Source organism: Gymnoscopelus microlampas (genome assembly GCF_963454915.1).
Source record: "Gymnoscopelus microlampas genome assembly, chromosome: 9".
Lineage (NCBI taxonomy): Eukaryota > Metazoa > Chordata > Actinopteri > Myctophiformes > Myctophidae > Gymnoscopelus > Gymnoscopelus microlampas.
Genome location: NC_139946.1, coordinates 5,543,631 through 5,555,125, shown reverse-complemented (window position 1 = coordinate 5,555,125; position 11,495 = coordinate 5,543,631). Strand labels below are relative to the sequence as shown.

Here is an 11,495-nt window from a genome sequence, read left to right as displayed (position 1 = left end):
TGTCGGTGACACGGACGGGAATATTCTATGAAGTTTGGCATTTGAGTAATGCAGCCTATGGACAATTTTGAACTGCATGAGACAATGTCTGGCATTAATAGAGCATCTATGTATCTGTGCGAGAGAGCTATTCCATTGATCTTCAGCTATCTGGATTCCCAGTTCCCTCTCCCACTTTCCTCGTATGCCTGAGGTATCGGCCTCGCCCTCTCTTAGGTTAATATAGAACTCGGAGATGAGGTTGGGGGAGAAGGGAGATCGCTTGATGGAGTCTCTAATCTTGGACTGGGTCAGTGACCTGTATAGGGATATATTTCTAGAGACATAGTCCCTTATCTGTAAGTAGCGGAAAAAGTGAGTGGTAGGTAGACCGAATTTATCCACTAGCTGCTGAAAAGAGGAGAAAATACCCTCGTTGTAGAGATCTAATAGGGTGCAGATACCCTCCCTCTCCCATATCTTAAAGGCAGAGTCCATGTTGGAAGGGGGGAATAGCGGGTTGCCTACTATTGGTAGCATTACTTGTAATGCACTCAGATCTACTCGTTTTGCTATCTGTCTCCAAATGTCATCTGAAGCTCTAATTATAACATTGCCATTATATCTACGACTGTGCACTCTGGATGGTGCCAGGAGAATGGTCTCAGGTTTGTGTGGGTAGCAGTCATCTCTTTCCAACTTTACCCATGACGGGAGATGCTGGGGAGGATGGAAGTAGAACATCATAGCTCTGACATTTGCTGCATAGTAATAGCGATTAAAGTCAGGGAGTGCAAGGCCACCCTCCAGTTTGGGCTTGCATAAGTGGTTTTTTTTTATTCTGTGACTCTTGTGTGACCATATGAAGGGCATAATAATAGAATCTAATTGTTTAAAGAATTTCTTTGTTAGGTAAACCGGTACATTTTGGAAGAGGTAAAGTATTTGTGGTAGACTGATCATTTTAATTATGTTGACTCTGCCTATAAGAGAAAGAGGGAGGGTTTGCCAGTACCTCATAGATGCCTGTAATTTATCAAAGAAAGGGGGGAAATTAGCTTTATATAGGTCCTTGTACCTCTTTGTAACCTGTATGCCCAGGTATGTAATTTTGTCCGCTATTTTAAAAGGTTGAGAGCCCAGAAAGGATTGGTCTGCTATTCTAATTGGCATAACTTCGCTCTTGGACCAATTAATACGATATCCCGAGAAGCTCCCGAACACGTTAATCAATTTGAGGACATGTGGGATAGTCGAGTGTGGTTTTTTTATGTATAAAAGTACGTCGTCCGCGTACAACGAGATCCTATTTTTAGTAGTAACAGTGTCATAGCCATGGAACTGAGGGTCCGCTCTTATCATCTGCGCTAGGGGCTCGATGGCGAGCGCGAAGAGGAGTGGCGATAAAACGCAACCTTGTTTTGATCCCCTGTGCAGGGCAAATTCCTGGGATATGTTTTGGTTGGTGGTGATGCGCGCTTTGGGACATTTGTACAGTAGCTTCACATGATTAATGAAGATTTCGCCTAAGTTAAATTTATCTAAAACCGCAAATAGGTAGTTAAATTCCAATTGGTCAAAGGCCTTGCGTGCATCCAGGGACATTATAACCAGGTCATCGTCCGGGCAACGCTTAGAATACATGATATTAAACAGGCGTCTCAAATTAAAAAAGGCGTGTCTATTAGGGATGAATCCTGTTTGGTCTGGGTGTATGATCTTACTTATTACTTTATTAAGTCTCAGGGCAAGTATCTTGGCTAATAATCGATTATCTAGATTTAGTAGGGACAGGGGTCTGTATGAGTCCACATCCTCAGGGTCTTTACCCTTTTTATGTATTACCATTATCGTGGCATCGTACATTGTTGGGGGGAGACCATCCGGCCCCAATGCACTCACAAACACCCGATGTAAATGAGGGAGTAGGGTGACTGACATTTTTTTGTAGTATTCCGCTGTGTACCCGTCTGGACCGGGAGCTTTACCCGTTTTTAAGCCATTAATTGCCACTTTTATTTCTTCGATTGTTATCTCCTTGTTAAGCGATTCAACATCCTGTCTATTTAAGGTTGGGAGGTTACATTTCTCCAAAAAGTCGTGCATCACAGAGGTATCAGTACTGGCTCTGGATTGGTATAATTCGTCATAAAACTGGAGAAATCTACTATTAATCTCTTTGGGGTCAATGAGTGTTCTTCCCGTTTTACTTTTAATACTATGTATGGCGCGGTCACTCTGTTGTTTTCTTAGTTGTCGTGCCAAAAGTTTGTGCGGCTTCTCCCCATATTCAAAAAATTCTTGTTTCATATTTAAGAGATATTTATTTACATTGGCAGTGATGATCTTATTGTATTCGTATTTCAATAGCAATATCTTTTGGTATCTATCTCTAGTTGGATCCTGCATATTTTCCTTCTCTAGTGTACCGATCTGTTCTTCTAATTCAGCTACTTTCTTTTTATTTGTTTTATTCTTATATGCTTCCACCGATATAATGTGTCCACGAAGAAATGCCTTTAACGTGTCCCAAAGTAGGGCAGGAGACACTTCGGGGCTTTGATTGATTTCATAAAATGTGTTAATTTGGTTTGTCAGGCCAGCACAGAATGCTGGGTCTTTGAGGAGTAGAGAATTTAGCCGCCATCTGCACTGCTTTTCTGGGGCTTCGGCCAATGTGACTGTGAAAGATAAAGCTGCATGGTCAGAGATAATAATATTGTGATATTTCACACTTTGCACCCTTGGTAGCAATTTCGCGTCTATAAAATAATAGTCGATACGGCTGTACGAGCCATGAACCGGAGAGTAGAATGAGTACTCACGTCCGGTCGGGTTCAGCGTTCTCCAGATATCTACCAGATTGGAATTGGAGATAAATGATTTGAGTAGTTCTGCTGTGTTCGACCTTCTAATATTTAGCTGTGAAGATTTATCGAGATATGGGTCCATAATCATGTTCATGTGCAAGCATTCTGTGTGTGTGTGTGTGTGTGTGTGTGTGTGTGTGTGTGTGTGTGTGTGTATTTAAACGGTCTCTGCTTGACACACCCTGCTCGATCCGATTGCCATGGTGATGCTTTTAAATAATTGGTTTATGTAATTTAGCAACAGATTTATAGAATACTTCACGCCACAAACAATAAATGCAGTTAGATTAACAAAAGAAAACTGTAAATGCTGTCTTCAGTGGCATAACGCAAAATCGCAGGGCCCCGACGCAAGGACAGGGGGGGGGGGTTTGCAGACGGCAATAGAGATGGTGCTTGTAAATGCCCCCGCCCCCCCGTGGTGCATCGCTTGCTGCCCTCCACTACGCCACTGGCTGCCTCAAGCTACATAACATTTCAGTTACGTAAAGAAGGTGATGATGACTTATTTTGTATATTTTATTTTCTATTTTACGTTTATTATGGATTTTTTAACGTATATTTTTATTGTGGTCACACTGACATAGCTTAAAGTACTATAATTTCACTGTCTGCAACATCTGTATTTTACATGCATGAGACAAAAAAACTGATTCATTCATGTTATAGTAATTCATTCATGACTTATTGTTTTGGAACTTTATTAACTTGTTAACTATGCCGTGGAAGTGCATTCTCATACTTGACAATTGTAGTATTCCAATCAATTAACAGTTCTGCTGACCTAGTACCTGCTAAAACTCTGTTACGTATTTGAAGGATGTTGAATGTATATTCTCATGGGCTCATGTCCAGAATAAAACATGTACTCTCAATGTTTGAAGGGTTTATGTTTGTTGTCTTCCCTTTCCTGGCTCTCTCAACATGATCCTGTAAAAGAATAAATAAAGTGCTACTTACAATTTCAAGAAATGTTTAGAAATACTATCATATTTTTAGTGATGCAACCTTTTTAAAAGCTTTGCGTTTGCTGTGTTTGGAAAGAAAATCATAATTGACGTGTTTCAGTATGATTTTTTTTTTTTTTTTTTTTTAACATTTCTTAAATATCCACGTCTGAATTATGACTACAACTCACTCAATCAAGTTATGAAATGGCCGTAGAATTGCTGATTCCCAGGAAATGTCATGACAGCTCATTTTGATCTGACACTGTTTATTTATTGTCACTCCAGTGGTTTTCTGAGTGACGGTACTGTAGATATTGTTGAAGTTCATTATGTGTCAGGATCTGTCTCACACCCTGACATTATGTATGTAAACACTAGCCTTACCATGCAGGAGCTCTCAGAGGAAACAGTTTTCTGTGAAAAATGTGATGTGTCATACTGTATGACAGAAGAGCTGCAATGGAAGATGGCAATACTGTTTCTTGTATCTTTCTCTTGAGGAGCAATTGTGTGTGCAGTCAGACCATGTATGCTAAACTGTTCTGGGGTCGGTTTTGTAACAAACCCAGGCTGCGCCACCCTGCTTTCTTCCACATGGCATGCAGCAACATGTCATCCTTCCTCATATCAAGGCACATCCATACAAACTGTTCTGGGGTCGGTGCTTTCGTTGTTGCTGTCAACGGAATAGGCAGAGAGGCCTGAGGGGTCACGTTAGATTCTCAGAATCATGTTTGTTTAGTGAGTTTTAACTTTAACAACACTGACTGATATCCTCCCAAATGACTAACACGTTTTCACTGTTCTAAACAACAGGGTACAGAGTTAACATTTCAGTATAGCCTATTAGTTCAGTTTTAACTTTCACTTTCAACACGAAAAGGAAGAGGATTGGTCTCTCTAGGCTGCACCTCCATTAATGTGTGTGTAGCATAGACTGAAGGTTGTGTGGTGTTCATATTGATTGATGGTGATTAGTTATCGATCATCATCATGAAGGATCGTCTCCTCAGAGCTTCATGGTTCGTCTGTCTGTTGACAGCAGCTGGACTCATCCTGACATCAGGTAGGAGAAGACACTTTAAAACATTTATAACATGGACACACCAGACTCTTCATGATGTTCATTTATTCTGTTTTTAATTGTTCTGGTTTTGAGCAACCTGTGCCAGTCACAGGTGTGTGACTGGCACCTGAGCATGGGTCCAGCAACTTTATTGAGTTTGTGTATGCTCCTAGCAGCAATACTGCCCCATGGAATACTGTAGTAGGCTACCAATATGTTTAGCCTATCTGATGGTCAGTAGCATGGTCAGACAGTATGCCAGTATCATGTTGGTATCATGTCATAATCATGGTCAGTATCTGGTCATAATCATGATTGTATCATGGTCAGTATCATGTCAGTGGCATGGTCAGTATCATGGTTGGTATCATTGTCAGTATTATTATATCACCCGATCTAGGAATCACAATTATTTCCATTGAATAGGGTGATTCATAGTAGATCGGGTCATTATATCAGCTGTGTGTGTGTGTGTGTGTGTGCGTGCGGTTCCATCTCCTGGATGAACATAATATAGTCTTTCCCATTAATTTCCTATGGCGGTCATTTTTGACCGGGAACTCTAATATAAGGATGTAACAAATTTGAATAAACGACGGAAAAATCAGTGAAAATGGTGATCAGTGTTTTTATATGTTCACATGACTAGTGGGGAGGAAATCCTAAGGTCTTGAGGCAATTGGATGAAAAACACTATTTATGATTCAGGAAAGTTGTAAATCGGTCAGAACACTGCAGGAAGGTTATGTTTGTGAGCGGTGCCATGTGGTATTGTGTGTAAAAGACTACATATGCCAAAAGCATGCAAGGACAATAACACTGAATGTCATGTTCACTGAAATAGGTTGTTCTTTTGGGACATTTATCACTATGCAGTGTTAGAATATATAGACCACTTGTCTAGTTTTATTGGATCATGCTACTTTTATACCAAACAATTAGTTCTGCAAACTGGTATTGCAACAAAAAGTCAACTGTATTTTTATTGCTGTCGATAAAAATACAGCAGAGCTTTTGCAGCAATATCAGTGTGCAGACTTTATTTCTTAATGTGATACTGCTGTTTGTCCTGCACATGGGTCTCTTTCATGCAAATTACTTAATACACCTCAGTTCTGAGGTACAAAATAATTACTGTAATTGTCTCAACCTTGCACTTGCTACAATGTAAAACTGTGTTTTCTTTAGTAATAGGCCTAGTCTCTTTTTTTTTGTATAAAGCCTGAAGCCAATTATTTTCAAATTGTGCATGGTTGTCTACTGAAATTAACATGACATCATTTTACTCCTCCATTGTATGTATGGTTGGGTATTTGAAATTATGTTTATGCTACTGTAGAGATTGTTGAGTTGTGACTCATTTTAGTTTAGTTTTAATATGGTATTTCTGTTTCTGCTGCTAAACCCTACATTTTATTTTTCTTCACACAGACCAACACGATGTGAAATACATGCAACTCGATGGAGTCCTTGAATTGCTTCCAGCTACTAATTCTGTTACTGAAACCACCACTGGCATCCTGTGGAAACATGGCCCCAATAAGGTAGCAGAATGGGATCAGGGCTTTGGTCCTGATGTGGATTACTATGGGACATATAAAAACCGCACAGAATTGAATAAAGAAACTGGGCTGTTGGTCATCAACAACATGACCAAAGAAGACAGTGGAATATATTCTGTGGAGGTAAACGGTCGACTGCAGAACAAGACTCATAACATTAAAGTGATCAGTAAGTATGCATTGTGTCCTGTGAGGAATAAATGTTATGATCATGTGTTGTACTTTTATCATAATATCTACATTTTGCATTACACATATAGTATATCTCTCTGACCGAAGGGCGTGAAACTCTGCACGCACACTCCCTAGAGAACAGAGCAGAGCTACTCCTAAAGATTTTGTCCAAAACTCACATCAGTACACATTATCTCTGGCGTCATGTGATTAAGATGTGTGAGTTGCCATTCCATTTGGCTATGACTGCCTTCCAAAGTTTGCGAGCCCCCTGCCAGGGGGAGACCTGTGCTCCAAGCACACTTTTTCATATACTATATGCAGTAACACCCTGCCTTAGTTCTGGTCACTGATATTGTCCTTATATGTGGGGGGCCGTGTTTTTTCAATTCGTTTTTTCATTTATTTTTTGAGCGGTGTAGCCGCTCCTATAAGTGGGTTTGGGACCCATCCGTGGTGAAAATGTTTCTTTCCGTCGTGAAAATGTGTCTTTCGCTGTACTGTGATTGGCTGATTGGTATTCAGACCCTTTGCTCAGTACTGTGATTGGCTAGCGAGACACATGATGAAATTAATAACCTATAAATAGCACCACTCACTTTCCATCATGTGATGACCACTGTTGATTTATATAGTTTTTTGGGGGGAAATGAAAGAGTAATTAAAAAAACATGGCCCCCTCACTTATAAGAAGGACAATATCAGTCACCAGAACCAAGGCAGGGTGTTTTCAATGAGTCGTAACATTTAAAATGGAGTTTGAAGTTACAATGGGTTTGTATAGGAAACCTATACATATGCCCAAACGTATTAGGCATTTTTTTACTATTTTCAAAAACATTTTTAAATAGTGAAATAGCCGATCTACATTGGCGCGTTATGAGCTTGTAGATCGGCTTTTTTCACAATTTTAAAATGTTTTTCAAAATAGTAAAACGGGCCCAAGATGTTTCCAACATGGCGCTCCCTTTGTAAACATTAAAAACGTACGCTACGCAGCGTTCAAGAAACAATTGCCTTTCTGGACCCTAACAAACAACACAGCGATGTAAGTTGAGGACTCAAGTCTAATTTTAGCCGCAGTGAATGAAGAGTTATAGACAGTGTCCCTCACCTTATTTGAAAGTCCATAAAGTGAATGAATGTTTCCAACGCCACAGCAACACTACAGCATTCTCGCACTGCAAACTCGACTCGTTTTCAGATAATTAATATAGAAATCTTAGCTGTTCAGATGTCGGCAATTGAATAGACATGGTCCATCTCCTTAAATCCTTTATTCAGCTCAACTTCCATTGAAGTGTATTCCTTGTCCAAATAGCGTCGCTCTGTACTAGGACTCGCCTACTGTATTCAGTAATATGCACACACACATGCATGCTCCATTCCTATGTCTGCTCTAGACCCACACCGCATCAGCAACCTGCAAAGCAACTTGATCCTGCTAGTCTAAGATAGTATTACATCATTTACTTTTGTCAGGGAGTAATATGTTAAGTAATTTTGTTACTTTCTACCACTGCACACATGTATGTGTTGACAATAGGGTGATTCATAGTAGAGCATAATTAGCATAATTAGCCCAACACTGTAAGGGAGCATAAGGCAGAAGGGAGTCAGTAATAAGGCAGAATAAGGCAGTAGGGAGTCTGTAATAAGGTAGTAGGGAGTCAGTAATAAGGCAGAACAAGGCAGTAGGGAGTCCGTAATAAGGCAGAAGGGAGTCCGCAATAAGGGAGCAAAATTAACCAATTAAAGGTAGGGTGATATTTCTTTGTTAAAATAAGTGTTAATTAGCTCAATATTTGGAGCTTATACTCATTGCTATACAGTGTTTGTTCAATAACAGGGGTATCCCTGTCTCTCCAGGTCTTTATTAAACAGAAAATGCATTTTCAGGTCGGAATACCAATTTTATCCAATCAGGAAAGACAACTTGCACAGGATACAGATTGGAAAACAAAGCAATGACAGACACAATTGGAACTGAAACACTATAAAATTTAAGCTGATAAATGGGTACTCTCTCCTAATTGGCTGAAAAACAAATTAAACAAACAAAAAAAAAACTAAAAATGAAAAAGCCCAGCCCCCTCACATATTAGAAGGACAATATGAGTCACCAGAACCGGGACGTGTGTTTTCAATGAGTCTATCATGGTTAAAGTGTAGTTTGAAGTTATTGGTTTATATAGAATGGGGGCTTGTCTGATAAAATGAATATCAAATATACTGAAACAAGCAACTCAAAAACTCTGGGGTGCATAAAGCCTGAGTAGACGTTAAAATGACCCCAAACATGTTTGAGAGTGAAATATCTCTAAGTACAGTACTTAAGTAAATGTACTTACAGTGTAGTTACTTTCTACCACTGCACACAGAAACACCAAAATGAAACAACATTATGTTATTGTCTTCAGCCGCTGTTTATCCATCTGTGAATAATATAAATGATAAGCTTTGCATTCAACAATCTTATTGGCTGCTGCCCAGCGAAATTAGCTTCATATTTGCAAAAATTTTAGATTATGTAAACTTTTTTACGCTCTCCTCTCCTCACCTGCTCTGCTCTGCCTTTAATCCCACAATCCTTTACATTAGAAATGCGTCCTTTCCTCTAATATAGTTTTTTATTATATTTTCATACTTCAGACAAGACTTTTTGTTTACACTGCTTCCATAGACAATGAATGGGAAGCATTTATCTGTACCGTAACCGTTACCTTCAGAAGGTCACACAGCCACCATGTGTTTTTCTCAGCATAATGTTCTAACTGCAGTCTGGAGACAACATCACCAGTAATTCTGAACTATGTTCACTCTTTCTTCCCAACAGAGAAAGTCCCAAAGCCAAAGCTGGCTATCAAGAAACCTTGTGAATCTAACTCTACCAGCTGTGTACTCGTCTGTTACGGGGACATCAAAGATTCCGGTCCGATCACCTATCGCTGGAAGAAAGATGAAGGGGAATGGATGGTGTCTGACTCTGGACAGAACTCTAAAGAGTCTAATATCACCAACGATGAGGAAGGGCAGAAGGTTAAAGCATTATTTTGTGAAATGAAGAACATGTTCAGTGTGGAGCAGAGTGATGCCTTAATCAACCTGTTTTACAAAGGTATGTACAGCAGTTTACTCCACAATGTGTAGACATTGATCCATGGTGTTACAGCGTCAACATTGTGAAGTCAACAACCCAGGCTACAGGCTGCTTGTATTGTAGGTTAGTCTGTATAGTCCCTCTCTCTCTCTGCTATATTCTCTCTCTCTCTCTCTCTCTCTGAGAGAGAGAGAGAGGGAGAGAGAGAGCAATCAGAACTTCATGAAATGTACACTAAGTTTGTCATCATCCTTCTTTCCCAAAGGAAATGATCCCAAAACTGAGCTATGCTTCATGTGTTTCATTTTGTTGTTACTATAGTTGGCTTATTAGTCATGCTCGCTCACTCTGATCAGCTGGCAGAGTTAGACCGGACAGAATCACAGGACAACAAAGCTGCAATGCCAAAACTACTCGTACGTTATTGTACCTGCCTCAGTGTGTTTAAAATAATGACATCTCTCTCAGTATTTAACCAAATAACATTGTGCAAAATGCAGAGCATGTTTGTTATTGTTGAATTGAAAGCAAATTAAATCCTTTAATGTAATTGTTTATTTTGTCTCCTAAGAACCTACACCTGTGAAACAGACACCTGTGGGAAGGATTGTTGGAGGTATTATTGGTGCTGTCATCCCTGTATTCGTGTTGATGCTGGGTGTGAAGTATCGTGGTAAGTTTCTCTACTGATTTTAAGTTACACATAAAATACAACATGTATATACAATACAAAGTTACTGCTCAGCTGCCACATTCAATTTCACAACAACTGTTTTTATAATCGTTTGTCAGTAGTAGGGTTGTGCCCAGTCAGTGATTAATTTCACGGATGTTAACCGTCATATTTGAAAACGTTTATTCGAATAGTCGAAAATGTATTAATTACACTTAGAAAATAGCCAAAACGGAGTGCATTTTAATCTATAAGACCAAATACCATTGGAAGTGTGTTAAGAGTATATAAAATCCATGTAAAATGCTTATACTATTGGAATCTTACGCAGCTGCTCCCAAATATTAATTAATTAACTCTTACTTACTCTTACTCTTTTTCCTTTATTTAGGGAAGCCCATTGAGAGCTAGCTCTATTTTTCAAGGATATATATATATATATATATATATATATATATATATATATATATATATATATATATATATATATATATATATATATATATATATATATATATATATATATATATATATATATATATATATATATATATATATAGTGCAACATAGGTATATATATATATAATGAAGCAGGTGCAGTCACTATGTAGTTTTGTGAAATGAAGAACCCAGCAGAGTGGTGCCACTGACAACGTGTTGTCAGTGGCACCCTAAATGTCTCTATCGAACCAGAGAGTCCTGAAATTTGTTCCATTTGTGTGGAGCATAATAAATGAAAGCAGTCTTTCCTTGTTCACTGCTCTTATGTGGACTGGTATATCTAATGTGTGTGTGTGAACGTGTTGAATGTTCAGTAACCTTTGGTTCTAAAAGCGAGGATAGATACAAAGGAAGCTTAATGATGGTCGCCAGTAATAAATCGTAGAGCACTGTGATAGACTGCTTCAAGAGGCTTCAGTGTGTAGAGTGAAGCATGCATGTACAGTACATCACCATAATCATAAACAGAACAGACAGAGATTGAACAATAGCCTTTTGTACTAACAAGAGAAAAACAAGACTTGTTTCTGTACAGGAAACCAATCTGTCATCTTGGCATCTAGTCAAATGCCCAGTGTGAGCTGGTCTGAAGCACAATACTGACCAGTGGGGCAGCTCCC

At 39.1% G+C, this 11,495-nt stretch overlaps 1 protein-coding gene across 4 annotated transcripts in view; it reads left to right on the top strand.

Annotated features, from left to right (window-relative positions):
* The first annotated feature begins 4,541 nt into the window (after positions 1–4,541).
* The window catches only part of LOC311051779 (NACHT, LRR and PYD domains-containing protein 3-like), a 195,864-nt gene continuing 188,910 nt past the window's right edge, over positions 4,542–11,495 (top strand). For all 4 annotated transcript variants that reach the window (XM_084066415.1, XM_084066414.1, XM_084066418.1 and 1 more), the window contains exons 1-4: positions 4,542–4,865; positions 6,297–6,596; positions 9,438–9,719; positions 10,273–10,374. In XM_084066415.1, coding sequence (XP_083922541.1) covers positions 4,793–4,865; positions 6,297–6,596; positions 9,438–9,719; positions 10,273–10,374 — 757 coding nt within the window. In that variant the 5' untranslated portion in view covers positions 4,542–4,792. The remainder of the gene's footprint in view (positions 4,866–6,296; positions 6,597–9,437; positions 9,720–10,272; positions 10,375–11,495) is intronic.